Genomic DNA, 24779 nt, shown 5'->3' with positions numbered 1-24779 from the left:
TATTAAGTGAATTTTAAGAGAGACTTTAAAGACGATATCTTATACAAAATTTTTACACAAAATTTTTAGCTTATCTGAAGTAGTTATATAGAATCATACCCTTTCAATAATGTTGAATATTTTAGCTGCAGCTCCTCTAGCTAGAGCAAAGGCTTCAAAATATGGCGCTGTCTGTCCAAAGAACATAGATGCTGTCATGACACTAAAAAATATCTGTAAGAAATAGCTTCAATGAATAGATTTTCACTTCATATTAAAAGAAAGTAAGAGCCGCTGCCGTTCTGCAGAACTGTAATTTGAAGCGTTGAAAAAAAAACTGTTTTATTTGTGAATTCAGCATGAGCAGATTTTTCCAAAATGTCATTTTTTTTCTCAAAATTAATTTAAATTTTAGGTGTTTTTTTTCTCTCTATTTTTTTAAAAACATTTTTGCTTTGCATTACTTTACGTTACATTTTGTTTTGTTGCATAAAAACTAGACTTGAAATTACATAAAAGTGTAAAAATTGTTCTAAAACGTCCAGGAAAAATAAAAATAAAATGAAATATGATAATTATGACTACAATAATTACAACTCTTCCATCGTATTCAGGGTTTTTTTCACCGTAACCTTCAATAATTAGTTGAACACCATAACTTAACAATACTTATATGTACGTAATAACTTTTCAAAATTAGAGAGGATTAACAATACTTAACAGTAATTACAACTCCACCATCATATTCGGGGTTTTCTTGACCATAACCTTCAATAATTAGTTGAACACCATACCAAAAGGCAAGAGCGTATCCTCCAAATATGGAAAACCAACTTATGCTTGATCCAATTGCAGTCCACAGCCCCCTTTTGATTCCTTTTTGCATTGCAGGAATTAAGTGATTTTCATACCTGGATTAAACAAATAAATTGTAAGGCTATAGCAACTTAATGCGTCATTATACATTGTTTGAGCTAATCAGTATTCAGATAGAAAATACTGCCTTATTCCATCAAATGGTTCATTCGAAAGGATACACACATAATTGTATGGAAAAAAATCATTGGGAATAATAAATGCGATAAATATCTTAAATTAATAAAAAAAAATTATGTGCTTATGTTTGTTAAAAAAATGACCTCATTGTTAAACTAATACAGTAGATCAAATAGTTTGAGGATATTTAAGCGTGTATAATTGAATATGCTTATGATAAGTAAAAATAATACACATTTTTTCGTCATTAAAAAAATGAACAAATGATTGTAATAAAGTAAAAGTTGAAAAATGATAACAATGGTTTTGCCTAAATTATAGTTATTTCATTATTTTTTAAGCCCATTAAGACATAATATATTGCGTATAATGTATAAAATTCCATAATGATTATATATAATGAGTTGTGGGGCGATGGTACAAACTATGTCAACCGTCATCTATGAAAAGGTACCCCAACATAGAGTCGAGTTAACATGCCTTATATACTAGTAAATTGTAGTTGTAATTTTGCAGTGGTAGATACGCTACAGTACTCCCCCACCAGAATTATATCCGTGATAGAATTCGATACATGGATACCACTAGTTGATTCATTGCTGTTTAATGAGAAGCCGGGAGAGCTGTATTAAAATCACCGTACTTTTTGAGTGCTAAATGTTAGAGGTGAATAAACTTCACGGTCGTAGTCGCTCATGTGTTGCCGTTACCATACCTGCCAACTCTTCCGGATTTTCCGGAAGATTTTATTTTTATATTTGAAGTGGTATTTAATATATACCATTTTTTCTTTTATAAACTTAATTTTCAAATGATTTTGATCACCACTATTCTTACAAAAATTAGGTACATATATTAATATGCGTTACTGTCATGGTTGTCAACTTAAGGTTTCTCAAATACAACGTATTTGTTTGCTTAAAATTGAAGTTTTAATTCCATTTTAATACCACTGGGAAAAATGATAATGGAAAGGATTAAAAGTTGGCAGGTATGCGTTAGCAGTCGAGTGTATGCAAGCCGACGTTGTGCGTGATCGAGACGAGACTGAGTAGCAACAGTGCGAGGAGGTGGATAATGTCGCAGTCACTAGGCAACTGTTTAATGTAAGGCTCCTATACTATCAGAGCTGACCTATCAAGCAATATTGGAGCAAACAAGTTCGCAAGTTAACGTTATTTTAGTATTCGTTATGTTATTACAGAGATGCCAACTGCAGCGGACTCGCCAACATAATTTAAAAAAACGGTAAATAACTATAAAGTAAATTTTGCAAATAGTTGACAATATTTGCTTGCTTTTTAAAAATGTAAAGCATGTCATAAGTATTATAAAGTGGTGAATTATTTAAGCCTACGCATTGTTTAGAAATAGTGGTGGATTAAAATCTATTAAATTGAACTTATTAAACCAAGAATTACAATTAATAAACTACCACTTGAAAATATTTATTCGCTGTGCTTATGTTAGCTCTTTGCTCCAACAATAAATGATAAGTCGGCGTGTCTAATTCAGGGGCTCTAGTTCAATGTGGTTCATCCATCGAAGTAGGCGTTTCCAGATAGAAATGGGCGTTACTGTCAATGTAGGCGTATTCACATCGAAGTGGGCGTTACTGCCAAGGTAGGCGTGTTCACATCATGTCCGAAGGTCACCAATGTGGGGAGAGCAATGTCAACCTTCATCAATGATAGGTACACCTACATAGAGTCGAGTTAACATGTTTTATATACTAGTGAATTGTAGTTGTAATTTTGCAGTGGTAGATACGCTACAGAGTTGACTTTTACAGAAAATGATAGCAAATGTATAATTAAACCGAGTTAGCATTTCTTATTATTTGCTACTACTCTGAGATCAAAAAGGTACTTGAGCTTTGACTGTATATATTTTATTATACATTTTATTATTCATTTATTATGCAATTTATTATATATTTTTATTATAGATCTTTTATTACTGATGAGTTAAAGCAAACCAAACTATATTTCTTTTTCAATATAAAAGATAAAAATTAAATATTTAAATTGATTTACTTATTTTGAAAAAATTTGGCGAAATTTGAATTGTTAGCAATGACTTAAACAAAAAGTTTTATTTTAACTGACAAATACTATATTATAATTTTAACTTTTTCTATGACTATACTCATTTTCTTACTATTTTCTTTGTTTTCTATACATTTTATTTTTTTGTGATAGAATAAAAAACTTATAGTTGTTCTGCTTCTGAACATTGATGAAAACACAAAATGTTGGGCTTCATCAACAATCAAAAATATATACATTTATTTTGCAAGTTCCATATTATTAAGGTGGCGCCCTTCAGAGAATTAAAAATACAAAATTATCTTCATCAAAGCCGATGCTTTACATGCAGCGTTCAGTGGCAGACTACTATTTCATATTGTTTTACAACAAATGACTTTAGCCCTCTGGTGGAAAAGACTTTAAAACAAAACTTACAACAGTTACTTTTCTCAACAACTGAAATTTAGAATAGTGTGATTAAGAAAAATATGTGAACTGTTTGCAATTTCAAATTAATATTGAAATGTACAGGTTTAGAATTTTCTACAGTGAAAAGTTTTCGGAACTTCAGTATTCAAAAAAGTATACAAAAACTAGACGTTAAGAACGTATCCAATGAGCGAGCAAAGCGAGCATTGGATTGCGAAGCAATCCGAAATGAACTGTGAAAGCAGTTCCGGGGGTTGGTGAGCGCCAGCGAGCAGGGGGCGAAGCCTCCTAGTATTAAATATTTGCTTCAGAGTTTTAACTTTAACATGAAATAAGAAAAAAAAAATTGCAAAAATTTTTTCGAACCAAAATTTTGAAAATAACATTTGAATCACTAAATGTATAAATTTACGTTTAATAAAAATAACCTTTGAATTTCTTTGATTTCCCCTCCAAACGCAGAGACAGTGCGGATAGACGATAATGCTTCTTCTGCTACCGCACCTGCTGATCCATAAGCTTTCATTTCTTCTTGAGATGCGCTTGATTGTATCTAAAATAAATAAGAGGAGATAACAATTTTAAAATCTCGCCAAATTAAATAATCATAAGCAATGCCTCACAGTGGTCGCAATCGAAGAAAAACTGATCAAACATCTAAGCGTTTGGATGACTATATATTATGTAATTCTAAGAGTTTTGGATGGTAGCACTAATTACGTAGATGAAGTTAGATTTAAAAAATTCATAGTATTAAATGCAATATTTTAGTGAAAAGAGATTATATTGGCGATATTTCACAAACTATTATCATAACATTACGATAAATGAGTATTTCACAACATAAGTGAAAGTATTTTTGCATTTTAATTCTTAAAATGTTTTTGGTGGAAATAAGCGTATTCTATTTTTTTAAATATATTTTTTGTTTTCTTTTTAATTGCATAAAAGTGTTTTAACAAGACCTATACAATTTTAAAACTACCACCACTTTTGAATTCCACAATGTTTCGAACGAAAATCAGAAACTGAAATTAATGTTTAGAAAAATGTCTATAAACGAAAATAAAACGCAACTTTATCTATTATTCTTACTTATTTGAATTCTTTAAACATAGTATTTTAATAACGTAAAAAAATAGTCAAAAATTAGAATTGTTGTCAAAATATCTAAACCGGTTAACGTCTCTTTTGCCGTTTCCTTTCGTTCGTGATAAGTTAGACAAGTTATTTATGTAGGTAAAAAATCCACACAGAGTATTTTATTTGTGATTACATTGTTTTATGGACATCAAAAAAAAAGTTATTACTAAGCCTTTTTTTTTAAATTTCAGGCAGATCTTTTTCGAATTATTCATGCGGCTGCCGCTGTTTTGGATGCTTTTCGTTACAGTATATTTTATATTGCTGTGTAAGATCCATAAGATTTACACAATTAAGAAATACCCGTTATTTCTTTAGTTCCTTTTCCTATTTAAAACAATTTGAAACCGTTCTTTTAAATGTTGTTTGAAGCTGTCATCTCTTGATCTTTGAATTGATTGTTCCCCCACACGATGGTCATAGTGAGAAATAAGTAATTACATATAAGAATCAATGTTGTATAGAGGAAAAATCTAATACAATGCGTATATCTTAAGCACTACAGTTACTGTTTTTATTAGCTCCTAATACTCCTGATATCCTCTGTGTCTTGTTGTCGGGACCTCTTTGGTCCTGATATTCTCCGCCACATCCAGACGTTTGAACACTTACTGCAAGCAGCAGAAATACGGCAGAAGAAGCTGACAAAGCAGCAAACACTCGTAATTCCAATGCCGATAAGTCTGAATTCCAAAGTAAATCATATATTGATCCTATTTATTTAAATGGTGAGAGTTGAATAACTTATCTCGTTCTATTTTGTAATTCTGATATGATTCAGATTAGTGATTACAATACTTATAAAGTTTCTTAGTTCACATACCGCATTTTAAAAGTTCTTTCATTTTCTTTTATTCTTTCATAAACTTAAATTATTCTGCTAGTACCCACGAGCTGTCAATAGTTCATGATCAACTTTCTGGCGTTCTCCGATTTAAATTATTTCACCTACAATTAGATTTGTTCATGCCGGCCTGGTGGCCGAGCGGTTAGCGTGCCTGACTGCGAAGCCATAGGCTGCGGGTTCGAATCCCGCTCTGGGCATGGATGTTTCTCTCTCTCTTTGTGCTGTCCTCTGTTGTGTGTGTAAATGATGTGTGAATGTGGCCCACCCTATAAACGGGTTTGTGGCAGTGTGGCGTGGGCAATGTTGCTCGCCTCCGTGACTTTGGTTCACAGGTGCCCACTGGGTAACGCGAAATGAGCAACAATTCTGGCATAGTATAGGCAAAGATTTAAATTCAGTGCCTGCCATTGGGGAAAAAAAAAGTATTTGTTCAATTTAAATTATTTTCCCTTCCTCTAAAATTTTGATAAATTATTGCAAAAATGTTTAAATCAGATTGCAGTTGTGAAATTTGTGATTTCTATATTCCTTTTCAAGTTGTTCGCCGATGTGTATAGGTACTTGTGTATCAGGTTAAATTTCTTTGTGGAATAAAGGTTAAGTCTCTGTGTTTCAAATATTTGAATTTAAATCATATTTCTCGAAACCAAGACGGTACCTTCAAGCATAACGGTGAATCTTGTCAAGATTAGTATTTTATGATATTCATAATCTCATATGAAAAATTCACTTCGATGAAGATTCACTTATGGTTTACCCTTTTATTCAATGCAATATGCAATAAAGTGAAAAGTCATCTTTTTCAAGCAATTTGAGTCGCATTAAATGCTTTGAGAACTGCTAATTTAAAATTCCTGTGACACTTAAGCATAACTTGCCGAATTCCAATTCCATCGATCACCTAACTTCTTATTGCGATCGAAGCTCCCAGGCTGCCTCGGCCGGATTCTCAACTGGTCACCTAAAATGTCTAACATTCGAACGTGGCACGAAAATTTACCCGACTTGCAAGAAATGCTGTGTCCATCCAGCCTCACCGAAACATATAGTTGATTATGTCGGACTATCTAGGGCGGACTTAACTTCCGATCCGCTTCTTGTCATAGACTTTCTGCCTGTCAACAACTTTTTGGAGTTGGTCTGACTAATGTCAGATCTATGAGGATAAGCAACAACAACAACCTAACTTCTAATAAACAGTTAAATGTAATAACATATAAGGATATCTTCCACTCAATTTTAGATCCTTGCTTTACTAGTAATTTTCTTCTTTCTTTCATTTTTAATAACTGTGGAGTAATTTCATTGATATAGAGATCAATTTTTTTTCTAGTTGTGGGGTAGACAGGTTATTGGGTTTGTCTCAATAAATTCGAGACTTTTTTTTAAAGAATCTTTCGGTGTTTAAGCGAGGTATCGGAAGATTCCCAAAACCGAGAATTGCTATGCCATGGAATTACTCATAAATGATCAAAATAATACACAGCAATGAAAACTCGATTTCTTTTCGAGTAATGCTCCCTTTTTACCAACCTAAGCTGTCATCATTTTCCACTGTCTTAATCTTTCCGTAGGAAACATCTTATTGTACTATTGTCAAAAAATTTAAATCTTGTATGAATTTTGGGTAGTCTCTTTAAGAGATAGAGTAGTTCTTACCTTAGCCACAATAGCCATAGCAATCGCATTTACTGGAGTTATTGCAAGAATCGCCAAAGCAAGCTTCCATCCGTAATACAATCCAACACCCAAGCTTAGAAAGGTAATAGACAAAAAGCTGAGGCATATTCCAGCTTTTTCTCCTATGCCATCTTGAATTCTTGTCAAATCTCTGCAAACACATTCATGTGATTTATGTAATCTACCGAACAGCAAATTATGAAAGGTTAATTAAATGCAAACAAGAGCAACAATCTAAAACCAAAACGGAGTTTTGAAAAACTTCAGGTGTATTCATCCCTTTAAGTTATGTTTATGAGATGATATGTGAGCAGACTTGATATTTTAGAAATTTTTAGTATTGAGACTGTATTTAAATTTACACGTTATTTAACTATTCACAAAAATTTTCTTCCTTTTTATTTTGTAAAAAATGTCGTCAACCGTAAATTATATTAAGGAAATTAATTCACGACATAAATAAAGTTTGCCGTGTCTTAATAATCTTTGCTCTGTCATCCGCATTTTTGATGTCTTTACCTAAAAGTAAATGAATTTAAAAACTGAATGGTAAAAAGAACAAATCGTATTGTAAATAGTAATAGTACAATGCAAAATATTCAATTATTTAAAATTCGACTTAAAAATAAAGCGTAAACGGTAACCCGGAAGTCTTACTAGCAAATTTAACTGCTCCCGCCATCTATTCTTAACTTCACAGGGATAACCATTGTTGAGTACGGCAAGAAATATACCCTATTTCTTCCACTCCTATATTTTATTAAACAAAACTTCTTAAAAGAAAATACAAAATTGCAACATATTTCTAAAACATAAACTCGAGTTCCATTGTATAAGTCAAAAGTTATTGGAGACAAAATAAAACGCTTTCACCTAACTCTCCATCATATATGGCAGTACTTTTACTTTCGTTACTTGTACCGCCGGTACAAGTAAAAAGTACGTACTTTTACTTGTACTTCGTTACTTTTTAAATTTAGTACTTTTACTTGTACTTTCGTTACTTTTTTAGGGAAAAAGTACAAGTATTTGTAACGGAAATGTCGAATGAAATCGTTACTTTTTTCTAAAACTCGGTAAGCTTTCTAATAAAAATTTAATTGTAAAAAAATTATATGTGAAATATAATACTGCAGTAGCTTCTAGTGCTCCCGTGGAGTGCTTATTCAGCGTGGCAAAGCACGTTCTGAGAAATTCTCGCAGCAGAGAATGAAATGCCCACTTGAATTATGTCCGAAATTCTCATTGACACCATTTTCGAAATGCAATTATTTTGCAAAATGAATAAAAATATTAATGAGCAAGTTATTTTCATTCATTTTCGAGTTTTATGCATTTATTTTATACATGTAAAACAGGGATGGCGAACCAATGGTACGCATGCCATTTATGGCACTCGACACAATATTTTGGGCACGCCAACTATCACAATTGAAGCATATGTAACAATTAAATTAAAATTCACGAAAAAAAAATAATAATAAGCAATTATTAATAAAAAAAATTAACAATTAATGCTAAAAAAACAATTAATAACCATAAAAAACAAGCTGACAATAAATAACTAGCAAAAATAATTTAAGAGTCCTGCTTAAACTAACATCTCACAACCTAATATAAGTTATTTGTCATCTAATCTGCAACAACAGAAGTCACACTGATGTTACTTTAAGTTGAATTATGCATATAACTGAGACATTGCAAAATGTATTTTATTTCAAGTAAATAAGGAGTTTTGAGTTGATAGTGTTTATTATTATTATTTTCCCTATAATCACGAAGTCAAAATTACTTGACGGCACGTCTATGACCTCATTAAAAAATTTTTTAGAAAAATGGCATGTTGATGTATAAAGGTTCGCCACCCCTGATGTAAAAAATGTTAGATTTTGTTATTACGTTTTTCAATTTTCATTTTGAACTCACTAATAATACATTTTTGTCTTAATACAATTTTAACTAAATACATTTTTTACTAAATACATTTTTTACTAAATACATTTTTTACTAAAATTATGTTTATGCCCGAACTTGTCAAACAACGCCCAGTCAAATCTCTCAGAACTTCAGAACTATTTGTGCTATTGAAAAGTATTATAATTACTATTTTAATTCTTGAAAACTCGAAGGATTAATTTAGCCGCTGATAATAAAATTCGTTTACAAATTTTAATTATTCCGTTAGGCAGAAATGTTCAGAAAATGATTTTCTCGCATGACTTCAGCATTAGCCATTGTTACAAATAAAACTGTAAACTGTTCTGTTCCAACTTATACTGCACATTCAATTATTTTTTACTAGCTCAAAGATCATAAAGCTATCTGAAACCCCGTGTTTGCTTTGTTTATGTTTGGGCTTTTAAAACGCATTTCTATAGAGTAAAACAATTTTAAATCAATGGTAATTTAAATAAATAAAAATAATAAACATTATATAATTATACATCATCATATAATAAAAATTAAAATCAATAGATAAAATTTCTTTTTCGTGCAAATCCATAAAAAGTTTGATATTAAAATTATATTATACGATTATATTATAAAATTATATTATAAAATTATATTATAATATTCTTCCGAATTTAAAAATAAATTAATGTCCATAACTTTCAAAATTAAAAATAATTAAATAAATAACAACAATTTTGCAAAAACATTAAAGAACCTAAGAACATTATTCAATAAAATTTTAGGTTACTTTGAATTTTCGATTTCCTAGAAATATACTTTTAAATCGTTACTTTTTTTGTTTAGTACTTGTACTTTTACTTGTACTTTTTACTCGTTACTTTTTAAAATAAGAACTTTTTACTTTTTACTCGTTACTTTTTTAAAAAATACTTGTACTTTTACTCGTTACTTTTTAAAAGTAACGTTGCCATATATGCTCTCCATTATACAAAACCTATCCAATTCTTATTTCAAAACGTAACAATCCTCCCACCGTTTTGATTGGAGGTTTACTTTACTAATCAAAACTAATTATATTTCTATGAGTAAAATGAATGAAAATTATAATGTTAAAAATACTGTTCCGAAAGTCCGAGATTTTCAGCTCAAAAATTTAATTGGCACTTTAACAAGTCTTCCACTTCTCGTTCTTACTGTTTTTCCAACTACCTGCAAGTCCTTCCCTGGTTTATTCTTGCATGCTTCATTATTTATTAGATTAGGTTCAGTGGGTGAGGAAATTTCGAGTGGGAAAATCTTCTGCGCAGGCCTGACGAGTTCACAGGATGAAGTTTTAAGGCGAACCACTCGTACTTGCCCATCTTTACCAGGAAAAACATCTATTATTTTAGCCATTGGCCATAAAGTTCTTTTTTTTACCGTCTTATCACGTCCGGGTCACCACAATGTTGAGTACGGCAAGAAATATACCCTACTTCTTCCACTCCTATATTTTATTAAACAAAACTTCTTAAAAGAAAATACAAAATTGCAACATATTTCTAAAACATAAACTCGAGTTCCATTGTATAAGTCAAAAGTTATTGGAGACAAAATAAAACGCTTTCACCTAACTCTCCATTATACAAAACCTATCCAATTCTTATTTCAAAACGTAACAATCCTCCCACCGTTTTGATTGGAGGTTTACTTTACTAATCAAAACTAATTATATTTCTATGAGTAAAATAAATGAAAATTATAATGTTAAAAATACTGTTCCGAAAGTCCGAGATTTTCAGCTCAAAAATTTAATTGGCACTTTAATAAGTCTTCCACTTCTCGTTCTTACTGTTTTTCCAACTACTTGCAAGTCCTTCCCTGGTTTATTCTTGCATGCTTCATTATTTATTAGATTAGGTTCAGTGGGTGAGGAAATTTCGAGTGGGAAAATCTTCTGCGCAGGCCTGACGAGTTCACAGGATGAAGTTTTAAGGCGAACCACTCGTACTTGCCCATCTTTACCAGGAAAAACATCTATTATTTTAGCCATTGGCCATAAAGTTCTTTTTTTTACCGTCTTATCACGTCCGGGTCACCACAATGTTGAGTACGGCAAGAAATATACCCTACTTCTTCCACTCCTATATTTTATTAAACAAAACTTCTTAAAAGAAAATACAAAATTGCAACATATTTCTAAAACATAAACTCGAGTTCCATTGTATAAGTCAAAAGTTATTGGAGACAAAATAAAACGCTTTCACCTAACTCTCCATTATACAAAACCTATCCAATTCTTATTTCAAAACGTAACAATCCTCCCACCGTTTTGATTGGAGGTTTACTTTACTTATCAAAACTAATTATATTTCTATGAGTAAAATGAATGAAAATTATAATGTTAAAAATACTGTTCCGAAAGTCCGAGATTTTCAGCTCAAAAATTTAATTGGCACTTTAATAAGTCTTCCACTTCTCGTTCTTACTGTTTTTCCAACTACCTGCAAGTCCTTCCCTGGTTTATTCTTGCATGCTTCATTATTTATTAGATTAGGTTCAGTGGGTGAGGAAATTTCGAGTGGGAAAATCTTCTGCGCAGGCCTGACGACTTCACAGGATGAAGTTTTAAGGCGAACCACTCGTACTTGCCCATCTTTACCAGGAAAAACATCTATTATTTTAGCCATTGGCCATAAAGTTCTTTTTTTACCGTCTTATCACGTCCGGGTCACCACAATGTTGAGTACGGCAAGAAATATACCCTACTTCTTCCACTCCTATATTTTATTAAACAAAACTTCTTAAAAGAAAATACAAAATTGCAACATATTTCTAAAACATAAACTCGAGTTCCATTGTATAAGTCAAAAGCTATTGGAGACAAAATAAAACGCTTTCACCTAACTCTCCATTATACAAAACCTATCCAATTCTTATTTCAAAACGTAACAATCATTCATTCTTACAATCAAATACTACTTTACGTTTTAGGTCTATAAGAAATGAAGTACATAAAATAAAGGAGAAAAAAAATGGAAAATAAATATATGGTTGGTAGGTACTTTATTTACGTCGCACTAGAGCTGCACAATGGGCTATTGGCGACGGTCTGGGAAAAATCCATGAGGATGATCCTAAGACATGCCATCGCAATTTTGATCCTCTACGGAGGGGATGGCTCCTCCCCTTTGGTAGCCCGATGACCTGCGCGTTACGACGAACACTTTACGATGGAACAGTTTAACAAGGACTGATACCGCGCACCCTCGGCCCCTACGTAGTCTGATCAAAGTGGTCATCGACTCGCTTACTGACCACAGCCAATGATGCTTGACTTCTATATTCCACTGGGAATCGTGTCTTTAGGATCAGTCCACTGCAGGACAAATGGATTTATTTATTTTTCAACCTGAATATATATAGTAATAAATTATATGGCACACAAAAGTTCCCTATGTACAATAATTTTTTTTTTTATCGCATGAGACTTACTATATGTTGTTTTTATTTTGTCACGTAAAATGACGTTTGCATTGAAATGCAATTGAGGCTAAATCGAGCCTGTGGCATTTAATGCTCATCAGCATTTTATTTTAAAGGTTAAAATTTCGGTTTATTTGAAAGCTTTAAAATTATGGACGGCAATCAATGAAGATACCTTGTGCCCGATGCTCTGATAAATTTAGCTGGAGATGGCATTTTGGAACGGCTTCTACCAGGCAGTCTTGCTAATGGAGAAAAAAATAATTCTGTCATCGTATTTTTATTTTTTTCTTTAAAAGTTTCACTTTCTTTAAGATCTTTAGTACAATTTTTTTTTAAACTTGAAAATAGATGTTTTAATCACATTCTTAAATGACAAGGAAAATAGTTATTTATTTTACACTATTTTCAAATAGTAGCTATAAATATAACATATTAAAAAATATCCTAATTTTAAACTGTCACAATAGATACATTTTCATTGCGCTATTCTCTTTAGCCCAAACTAGAACAGTTGCATTTGAGATAAGTTCACTTTTAAAATATAGCAACTTTTAAACCATAGCTAGAACTGCTGGCAAGGAAAGTTTTTTTTGTGGGGGGTGGTGATTATTTTGTATAAGTAAGTCTATTTGCGTAAAAATCATGTAGTGAAATCTGGTTTGACCGGAGAAAAAGTTTTTATCGCACTTTTTCCGTTGCCTATCAACTAACAAGGGAAACTAGGGAAGTGTGACTCGCCAATTTTGAAATAAACTAGTGGGATGTATGCCCTATGAGGAATAATTTTAGGGAGCAGCGTTCGTTTCGGCCCATAGAGAAATAAAAATTAATTCAATATATAGAGAAATCGATATTTTATTACTTCAATGCAGAGTATTAGTTATTGTAATTATCTCATACTCCAATTAATTTTGTGGTACTTTCACGTACTATATAATGCATATTTATTGTCAAAATTGATTTCGAAAATTTTGTATGTCTGTAGTTTTTCAGAAAAACCTGTTAGGTTAATTTTAAAAAAAAATTGACATCAAATTTTTTAAATTTTTTTTTTTCAAAAAATTTTTCAAATTAATTTTAGTATGTAATTGTAGATCAATTAATTAATTAAAAATTACTGATTAATTAATGAATAATTACTGATTAATTAATAATAAATTAATAATTAATTAGTTGGCAAATTAATTTATTAGCCAATTAATTACAAATTAATTGGATTATGAAACAATTACAATAACTAATAGTCTGCATTGAAGTAATAAAATACCGATTTTTCTATATATTGAATTATTTTTAATGGGCCGAAAATTTTCTTTGAATTATTTTTTATGGGCCGAAACAAATGTCGCCCCCTAAAATTATTCCTCATAAGGCATACATCCCACTAGTTTATTTCAAAATTGGCGAGTCACACTTCCCTAGTTTCCCTTGTAAGTGAAAAAATTTCCCTGCTAATTTAGGTAAATTCTCCTTAAAAGAGTAGATTATTTGACAAAATTTCCCTTACACACCATGGAATATTCTCTTATATCTTATTAAGAAGAACAATATTTTATCTTACCCAGTTATACGACTTGCAAAATCACCAGTTTCATGAGTGTCGTACCACTCAATGTCTTGTTTCAGAATCGAGGACATAAATAAGCAGCGGATTCTAAATGCTTGATTAGTTGCTGCTGTGTTAAAAGAACAAACAAATATGTAACTGCAAATCAACATTACACCACCAATGGATGCATTATAAATGCATAGCAATGTGGCACTTTCTAAAAAATCTTCTCTTGTTCTGAAAAATTAAAATGTATTTCATTAGTTATAATTCAGACTAATTAAGCAAAATTTTTAAGAAATTACCCAAATGCACTTATAAAAAAATTGTGTTTGGAAGAAGATATTATATTACATCTGGCATCGTTTCCTTGTCAATCGAAGAACGTGTCAAGAATTATGAAAATGTAACCAAACTCAAAATAGTAGTACAGACGCATAAAGTTTTCTACCTAGTTTTTAAAAAAAGCATTTTTTAATGGAGAAGTATGCCACAGCTATACTTTCTATAATTAAGGTTCTTAAATTCACTAAATTATTCCTTAGCACTTTCTTCAACTAAACTATTAGAATTTGCCTTTTAAAATTATGGTAAAATAAGCGGCAGCAGTTTGTCCATTCATGTAACCGTAACATTTTCGGTAAAGAGCATTTGTTACCCTTATGGTTTTGGAACTGTTTACAACTGGTATGGTAAAGAAACCATGAGCATGAAACTATACGTTTCTTTTAATCATTTACAACAAGTCTGATAACGAAACCATAAATATAAAGTTTATTTGAACATTGGAGTTAGATTGCGGTTGAGTTGCCAAATGAGAGGTGGAATGTGGCTTATTTATTGTGTGTATCTGGTGGTGCCATCTATTATGAGTAATAGGAAATACTAGACGTTTTGTGTTTAATTGCTTTAAGGTGCTGCCATCTATATGTAAATGAGAGCATAATGTTATAATAAAACAGATTCTCAAATTAAAGAGTGCCGGGCACTCGAAACTTTTAATATGCTGAAGTGAATGGAGGAAAAATTGTGGTGCCAACTCTGGGATTCGAATTTTCGTTCTATCGGTCAAAAGATTGAGAGATTAGCCCTCTGGACTATAAGATATTCTCAGGTGCAAGGAACTAAGTTACTTTATTAGGTGGGCCTGGTATGGTGTCTTGGGATATTCATCCACTTTTAGATGCACGTGGATATTTTTTTTTAAAAATTTTTTCCGCACAAGCGCTGTATAAAGCAACTACTTTAATTACTCTTATCTGGCGCAGTTTTTACTATTATTTTTTTTAATTTTAAAGCAATAATTTCGTTATCAGTTTAAAATTGATTCAAACGCTTTGTTTAATTTTTTTTAAATATTTAAGCTATGGCAAAAGTGGCACTAGACCTAGTATATGTTTCGGACATTCATCAAAGGTCTAGTCATACTAGGTCTGGTTAAGTGCCATTGCCCGGTATACATTTGCCCGGTATATCCTACACTGATGTTTTTTAAGGTCAAGTGCCATTGCCCGGTATATCCTACACTGATGTTTTTTAAGGTTCAGTGCAACTGCCCGGTATACATTTGCCCGGTATACCCTACACTGATGTTTTTTTAAGATCAAGTACCACTGCCCGGTATACCCTACACTGATGTTTTTTTAAGGTCAAGTGCCACTGCCCGGTGTACCCTACACTGATGTTTTTTTAAGGTCAAGTGCCATTGCCTGGTATATATTTGCCCGATACTCCAAACACTGATGTTTGTTCTAATCTATCGTCAGTAAGTATTAAAATATCGAATAAATGTAATTATATCCACGAATAAATTAATATCATATCGGATGTAATATATATTTCGGACATTCACCAAAGCGACTAATTTGATTGTGAACATTCACCGGTGAAAGGCAACAACCACCGATTTCGGTCATTCGCAGTAACATGCACATCATTTACATAATAACCTCATCAGGACAATTATTTCATACTTTGCCTAAATAGCATCCGGGATTTCAAAAAATAAAAATAATTAGTTTTGTTGGCGATGATCTCGTAAGGCGATAAAGAATCATGCATAGTACAGGTAAGGAAGATATTAACCTCGAAGGAAAAGTGGATGAATAGCCTAAGGAACCGCCTGGTATGCACGATAAAATTCTGATTACTTAAGCGTATCCGGTGAAAACAGTTAATAAATGGTTTTTCTCACAGATAACACTTTGAATATCGTTTTGTTTACGGTTATTTGACAGTTTTGCTTGAATACGGTAAAATAACAATTTAATAAATTTTTATTTAAGCATTATTTCCGAGACAGTATAATTTCTTTACTTGCTTTCACATTTTTTATTTCTATAAGAGCTGGAAGGAAAACTTTATGAGAATATATATTGCAACTTTATATAAAATTGCGATGGAATCATATATATATATTTACTAAACAGCTTGTACTTACACATTTTTATTTGAAATGTTATTAATAGACTTATCATAATCAATCATTTCTTGGAAAACACTTCCCAAAACTATTGTCATTCCTGGCAATGCACAACCAGAAATGATGGCAACAATAGCGCCAATAAATAACAATAGTTTATCACAGGCAGAGGAATACCTAAACTGGAAATAATAGTTGCTTTAGTGTAGACAATATAGCATATACAGACACTTTTAAAGGATTATATGGGACTAAAAAGCAACAACAAAAAAAAACATCCTTTAATTTAAAAAATATTTTCGTGGTAAAACAAGCTAAGAATAGTTTTTTATCGAATTTCTGAACAGTCAGTTATTTGAAATTCGATTTCTCAAGAACTATTCGACCGATTTAGCTCAAAATTTGTATTTAGCCTTGTAAAATTATCTTTTTTAAAGGCATGCAAAAAATTGTGTACCTTAAAATTCAAAACTGTTTTCGACGATTTTCAGTTAAATTATTAAAAAAAAAATAAATATTTACTGAAGTTTTTTTTCTCCATAGAATTACCTTTGGATAAACGAATTTTATAATTGTGAGAAAATTCTTTTCAAATTGCTTAAAATGTTTTCGAGATATAGCGAAATACGCAAAAATTAAAATCAACATTAAGGGGTTCAAATTTTGGAGAGCCCTTCTGACAAAATTTTCGGGACCAAATTTCCTAGATTGTGGCTACCGCTTATATTTTGTGGAATTAAGATCTGATTCGGTAGAGAAAAAAGGTGTGTTTATTTAGAGAAAGTGCGTTTCTGTGTCTGATTAAGTAATTCAAAATATCGCTTGTACTCACTAATTAGCATGTTTGAGATCACCCTATCAAGCCATTAAAATTGAGTTCGATAATTAAATCAAAAGTTATTTAGGGTGATCCTTTTTTTAAAATTTCTTTTATATTTTTTTTATTGTTTACCGTACATCAATCCGTCAATGCAGAAAGAAACTGTGGAAAACAATAAGTTTATTAAAATGTCCAATGTCTCAATTCAAAATCCTATCTATTAATGCATCTATTAGTCCTTTAGAATCCATGAATTTCCCCATCGTTGGACTTAATACATTAACTTCTCTCTTTAAAGTGTGTGCAAACGTTTAATTTGGAGTAAACTTAAAATAAAGTATTCCTTTACACAATTTTAGATAGTTCAATTCTGAATTCGAAGAGCTATTACACCACAGTTTTTATAATGTACACGTTCTTTAATATTTAGTTAATTTTTATTCGTTACTTCTGCTACGCTCAATAGTTAACGTGAGCGTGGTACTGTAAGGGAACTACATCACCATATTAGCATTTCTGAGTCACAAGTTTATTTATTTTTTAAATCACGAGTTTATAAAACTAAATTTAAAATAAACGGTATTTGAAATAAAAAATAAGCTATGTACTGAAGACAAATGATGGAGAAACAGAACTAACTCATTTAGGTAAAAATACTATAGCCATATTATAAAATTGATTCGACTCATGCTAATAATCTAATTGATAATTGTTTTTGCTGAGCTATTTAAGCTTAGAAATATATACCGTGTAAATATTTACCTTCAAAATAAATGGTATTTAAAATCTTATCCACCGAATTTGCTTCTGATCTTGACCTCTGCAGTTATTAAGAAAAAGCGTAAAATTCGCCGTTCTATCATTAATGTCAATAATGCTTAATTTATTTTAATAACAGGTTCGAATTGAATTTAAAAATAAGATATGTACCAAAAAGCGATATCAATGAAGAAATGATACTAATTCATTTAACAGAAACCTTGAAATATCACCTTAATATTATAGACGTCAGTTTTTCTTCTTTTATTTTGGTAATAAACATTTTTGTATTATGGTAATTGGTTCAGCATAAGGGTAATTAATACAAAACATATACAAATGTAGGTATAGTTAGCATATCTAACTATTAAAACCGTATATTTGATTATTAAACCACTAAAACTACATTATAGTTTTTACACAGATGCAATGAAAAGGGGTTTTTTTATGGGCCCTCGAAAGGAATATGTTTCTGACAAAATTACTTGATTGTGATTACCTTGAGAAACAGCATCATGCCAACATCATGAATACAGCTAATCTAAATTTTGATAGGATGATGTACTAAAAACGTGTTTTGCTTAATTTAATAACCTAAAAACAAAAAATAATAAAATATATCGATTAAGAATGATATTATTTTTAATTATTATATGTCTTTATGCATATGTCTTTCTGTTTTCTGTTTGATTCCGTAGTGATGTTTATTGATAGTTGGTGTTTTTTTTTAAAAAACCAAATCGGAGAACGAGCATTCAGCTAGTAATAAATAAATCATAAGTATTAAAAACAGGGGGAAGAGAATTGATTTATTTTAATTCTTTAAGTAATTTCAGTTTACAATCCCAAACTATATAACAGCATACAAGTTATTCAGTTTCAAAAATGACTCTTCGTTTGTTTTCTTTTTTAATTGTAAAAAATTTTCAGAATTTAAGGACTAGTAACTTTTTATTGCTTGCAAAATACTTACTAATGAAAGAAAAGACACAGGTGGTAATTCATCTTCCAGCTCCTCCTTCTTACTGAAAATAAATCAAGAATATCGCATTGTTACAATTTAAGTAATTTAGAATAAAAAAATGAATCACTAAAATTTTAATTAAAGGGAGTAATAAACATCATAGAAGGATGTATTTATATGAAAGGAACTATTGCAGCATATAATATAAGTTAATGAACCATGAATGTGATAGTATATACTTAAAAAACAGTGTTCAAATGGGTTACCTCATCCTTCGTTCCAGAAGGATCTCCAGGTTTAGGAACTGGACAAATGCTGTGTGTAGGAAAGGAATAATTGAAGAGAGTTCTTTTCAGGAACGCAAAAAAACTTCTTATTTACTTCTCATCTTAATGGGTTCAGGGAAGAAGGTGGCTCCTTTGATTGTTGATGTTTAAATTTTACACTATGAAAAGGTTCCGGATCATGATTTTTGAGAATTAAAATAGTTCCTTTCCAGCCGGAAAAATCTGAGGCTCACTTAAAGACTTCGGAATATCTTCATATGCTTACAGTTTTACCTCTTCATCTTTCTGGCAACGCGCCAACTATTGGCGATGGCGCACACGTGTTCACCTCTATTATGTAGCATTTATATCTGACAACTTTAAGTTTCAAATAAAGTTAAGATTCATCGTTGACAAAATGTTATTTATGTTGCAGTTCCCTTTTTTTATAAAAAAGGGAGATGAAAACGAGAGCAACGTTTCTCTCACACAGTAGTTTACTCAACTGATGCCAAGAAGGCACGCGGAAAAGGAGCAAAGCGCTCCTCGGGTACAGTTAAGGTGGAAAGAATCGATATAAAAAATCAATTGATGAACTTTAAGATTAGAAGGCTATTGTGGTTAAACGAACAAATACTGAAAAAACAATTGAGGAGTAGAATATTGACTCAGGTATGATGTAGCAACATCACAAAGAACAATATAATCAAATTTAAAAATTAAATTTAATTCTCACGAAACACAGCTTGTTTGTATCATTGATTATAAATATGGCAAAAATGAACCTGGAACTTTTAAATGGAACCTATAAGCCTGGTCTCCAATAAGAGAGCTCTGAAGGGATCTAATTTTTTAGTACACTAAGGGGCTCCATCCCTGCTTGCTTCGCTATCACTAACTCCTGTAATTTCTGCTCCTTCAGCACTTTTTTTCTCCTTAACCCTTTGAGGCACACGAACATAAATTTTCATATTTTTTTAAAATTGAGAAACTAATTATGATGCTTAGGATCTAAGAATGGGAAAATGACATTTAAAAAAAATTCTGATTCATTGCACCACACAGGGGGTGGTGGTTTCGGTGGTTAACCAGTGTCCACATAGAACATTTTCATGTGAAAAAAAAATATTATCTTTTTTAACTTTTTTTACAATAAATTTTCACTTTTCAGAAATCAAACAATAAACTTAAAGTACTAAAACTATTTATATAATTTTAAAGACCAAAAAAGGCTTTAACAAATATAATATAATACAAAAATAGTATATAATAAAATATATATTAGTGAAAAATAAAACGCATGAATTTCAAACACAAAAAATATTCTAAGTAAAATATAATATATATTATGCAATATCAGGATAAAATAAATAGTACAGAAATATATAATAATAAAAATAAAATGTATAATAATAAAAATAAAATATAAAATAAAATGTATAATACTAAAATACTTAATACTACTAAAATACTTAAATTTTGAAATAGTTTTCAAAACAAAAGAACTTTTCTATTATAGAGAATTAAACTCTCATTTCTTAATTGAAAATCAACAATATAAATAAATAATAATAATAATAAAAAATTTAAATTCTTAATTTTCAAGACAAATAAAATGCAGAAAAATTTTAATAGTAGAAAATAGATATTATAGCATCAACTAAATACGACTGTTCGCTTATTCAAAAAGAACTCAAATGAGCAGAATTAACTTGTTTCAGATAAGAAATTTGAAGTAATAGACTTTATTTTCAATAGAAATAGATAAGAGACACATTGCTCCCCATTTATAAGCCCCATGAAGAAAAAACCCTAATAAATTTTTACCCACTTCACTATCTGAGTGAAGGAAGGGGGAAAAAGACTCGTGTTGGTGGATATAATGTTCTAGGGGCACAGTGGCTTCACTCTGAAACCAAAAAATATAAAGGTAAAAATTAAATACTTTTCTGAGGAATCTTTATTGGGAAAAATTTGTGTGTCAAAAGAAGCTCATAAACAACAAATCTGAGTGATATACTTCAAACTTTTTTGTATTTTATTGAGTAAAAAAAAAAAACTTGTAGTAATGAAAAAGGGCCTTGAAAACTTTTTATTTTTTTCAAAGTAAGATATAATCTAAGTGTAGTGCTGCTATCTGGTGATGTTTAGTAAAGTTAAAATAATACTTTAATATTATTGGTTTCGGAGATTGACCTTTGTGCCGCTAGGAATAATTTTTTAAAAAGTGCGGTTTCGCTGTCGTACCACTGTGCTTCAAAGGGTTAAACGTCAAAATTTTTCACAAAAATACTGAACATTTTGTTTCATAAATCTGCAATTATTCTAGTTTTATGTAAGTGTGAAAATATTTTGTTAATATGCTAAGCGTTACAGAATAGGCAATTACTTAGATTTAAGTTCTGCGATGGACTGATCGTTAAGACACGATTCCCAGTCGAACACCGAAGTCAAGCATCACTGGCTGCGGTCAGTGTGCGAGTGGGTGATCACTTTGATCAACCAGCAAAGGAACCGAGGGTGTACGGTATCGGTCCTCTCTTAACTGTTTCACAGTGAAGTGCTCGACTTCGCACGAAGGTTGTCGGGCTACCGAAGTAAAGGAGCCATCTTTTCTGCAAAGGATCAAAATTGTGATGGCATGTCTTCGGATCATCTTCAAAGATGTTTCCCAGATCGTCGCCAATAGCCCATTGGGCTGCTCTAGTGCGATGTAAATGGAATACCTACCTACTTAGATTTAAAATAGTGACCATCTGCGCTAGAAAAAAAATTAACCAAAGGAGTACAGATTATGTGATTCAATAGGAACAAATGAACGGGAAATAATTGTACTCGTTGATGAGACAATTTAAATCGGGAATGGTTTTTATAGCTATTTATGAAGTTCTTTTTTTATTTTTAGGAAGGTCAATATAAATATTAAGATTTTTATCTGACAATATGTGATCCTTTCCTCTCTTTTTTTGCTATTTTTGATTCTTATCTACTAGAGCACGAGTTATAAAAAAAAAATAGAGATCTTGTTAGGGAAAAACAAGTTTTCCACAACAATGGATAAATAGTCAATATTCAAAACAAAACGGTTGGGAAAAATCTCGAAGAAAACTTAAAATTTGAATAACTTTCACACAAATTAAAGTTTTGAAAAAATACACCGATTTCGTAATTTAAAATAGTTCTATTAGCATATAAAATTTCAATTTTGTATTTCAACAGTCAGTAGGTGGACCAACATGATTCTTTTTTAGAACAATTTTTACAGTTAATAGTTCTCAAATTAATATTCAAATCATAATTCTTATATTCCATCGAACTGTTTGTACATTTATGTTCACATCTTCGTAATCTCTCGTAATTTAATAGTTTTGCGCAATAAATTAATATGTAACGTAAAGTAAAAATAGTTGAGAAAAAAAATCGCAAATAAATAAATAAGCACTTAAAGTTGCAATAACTTAAAAAAAAAAGAATTAGAATATCGGAAAATCTCTGCATTAAGTTCATTAACATATAGATCTTTTCTGCATGTCGAATTTCAAACTTGTGGTTACATTCATACGACCCATATGATATTGTTCTTACAACAAGTTTAACAGTTTATAATTCCAGAACTAATTCGTGAATGTTATTTTTTATGTCATCTAATTCCTGCACATTTTTCTAGACACCTTAGTAATTTTTCTTGACATTTTTCTAGACAACTTAGTAAGTCTCATAGTTTTTGCGTAGAAAACCAAAATGTAACATTAAGTTGAACACACCCAAAACAGCTGCAGCAGCATTTACACTTTTTTAATATAGAGATAAAATTTAAACCTTCATAACGAAAAAGAAATAAAAAACATATTACGTTGAAATATAAAATATTTTTAGAGCTGATCTTTCTTAGGTCAGACAGAGTTTTCCTTACGACTCAGAAGATGTTTTGAAATCTTTAAATTTGTAGCTTAATGAAAAGGTACATTGTGTCAGATTTTTTGAAACACTTTTGAATAAATTATCTTAAATTTTCTTGTTCGTATTTTTTTCTGAATGTAATTTAAAATATTGTTTTTTTTAATTATATGTAAAAGCATAAGAAGAGATGAAATGCAAACTTAATTGTTTATAGCATGTTAAAATAGTTTTTTTAAAGAACTAAGTTGATACAGAGTTATTCATATGTATCTAATTGTTTATAATGCATCGATATTTTACAATCAATGAATGTCGAACTTTAATACCGGTAAATAAATCAACACCAGATTTTCATAAAATTTTGGGTGTTTCAAAAGTCAACTTATTCTCGAGATATACGGCATATTCTAACGTATTATAATGTAAATCAGCAATGAATATTTTTAAGGTTGGTAAAATACAAAACACTTTATCATAGCATTATTCGTATGTAGTATTTTTGTATTTTAAACAGCTGCATATTCATTAAATTAATGTTCACGGCTGATGTTAGTTGCTTTATAAGTGAAATCAAATGAAATTAATTTTCTTTTTTTTTATCTCCAAATGCTTCTCGGCAACTTTATTTATAAGCAATTTAATCATAACTTAACCCTAAACAGCATGCTACATTCTAACACTTCTATTAAAATTCGATTTTTAAAAGTCTTATTTTTTATACTGAACTATTTCAAACTCATCCAATTTTTCCGAAATGCAAAAGAAATTTCCAAACTTCTTTCGTTATGCTTTAATGCGAGACTTGATATAATTAACACTGAGACTTGAATTTAATGAAATTTTGATAGAAAAATGCATTGTGGCTCATTAGAACTTAGTATTAGAAATTTTTGTTTGTTTTTATTTTAATTAAATTATTTTTATTTTAATTTAATTATTTTTATTTTTATTTAATTATTTTTATTTTTATTTAATTATTTTATTTTATTTAATTATTTTTATTTTATTTAATTATTTTTATTTTATTTAATTATTTTTATTTTAATTACATTTTATTTTATAAAATATTAATAAAATTTTTTTACAAATTTTTTTTTCAAACTGATGCATTTTTTTAATATTTGTAAAATTTTAAAATTGAAAATTATATTTTTTTAAATGTTTGATACCTTTTTATCTTTAAATACCTTTAAACACCTTTTAATCTTAAATGTATTACTCTTTATTTTTAAAAAAGGTTAACTTTACAACCACTTAACCTTTGAAAAAAAACAACAATATTTTAATACTAAGTTTTATTATGATATAGATACATACCTGTTTGCAGCGCCCTCTTCTAACTCCTCCGTGAAATTAAATGCTTTGTTTGAGTATCCTTTTTTAAAAAGTCTTGTTTCTTTCTCAGTCCGAAATTCACTTGTATCTAAATCTTGATAATCACTATTATTCCTCATTTTACGCGAAAATTGCTAGTACTTTGCCGCCACAGTTAGATTTTAAAAAGAACACCAGAATATAACGAGCGTTCCATTATGTACGGCATAAAAATGTTTTTTTTATTCTGATTATTGTTTAGTAATTCTCTTTGCAGAATCATTGCGCAATGACTCTGG

General features: G+C 30.4%; 2 protein-coding genes across 2 annotated transcripts in view; both read right to left on the bottom strand.

The window, feature by feature from the left end:
• The window catches only part of LOC139425003 (ATP-dependent translocase ABCB1), a 103930-nt gene that overhangs the window by 30029 nt on the left and 49122 nt on the right, over window positions 1–24779 (bottom strand). The gene's annotated exons all lie outside the window — the stretch shown is intronic.
• On the bottom strand, window positions 566–24752 carry LOC147815802 (ATP-dependent translocase ABCB1-like). Its single transcript, XM_087157412.1, has 7 exons — window positions 24484–24752; window positions 19010–19061; window positions 16476–16639; window positions 14048–14272; window positions 7084–7255; window positions 3863–3987; window positions 566–890 (listed from the first exon to the last, which is right to left on the bottom strand). The coding sequence occupies exons 1-7, from the start codon at window positions 24618–24620 to the stop codon at window positions 686–688; spliced, it is 1080 nt and encodes a 359-aa protein (XP_087013538.1). The 5' UTR covers window positions 24621–24752; the 3' UTR covers window positions 566–685.

Source organism: Parasteatoda tepidariorum, chromosome 2 (genome assembly GCF_982258835.1).
Source record: "Parasteatoda tepidariorum strain Cologne lab strain chromosome 2, Ptep-v5.0, whole genome shotgun sequence".
Lineage (NCBI taxonomy): Eukaryota > Metazoa > Arthropoda > Arachnida > Araneae > Theridiidae > Parasteatoda > Parasteatoda tepidariorum.
Note: the sequence above shows the minus strand (reverse complement) of the source record. Positions and strands in the feature narration are given on the sequence as shown.

Coding starts and splice junctions, on each gene's coding strand:
- LOC147815802 (XM_087157412.1), bottom strand. CDS start 24,620: ATGAGGAATAATAGTGATTATCAAGATTTAGATACAAGTGAATTTCGG. Junction 16,640..19,009: donor CTGTGTCTTTTCTTTCATTA/GTAAGTATTTTG, acceptor TATTATTTCCAG/TTTAGGTATTCCTCTGCCTG. Junction 7,256..14,047: donor TTTGCAAGTCGTATAACTGG/GTAAGATAAAAT, acceptor ATGTGTTTGCAG/AGATTTGACAAGAATTCAAG.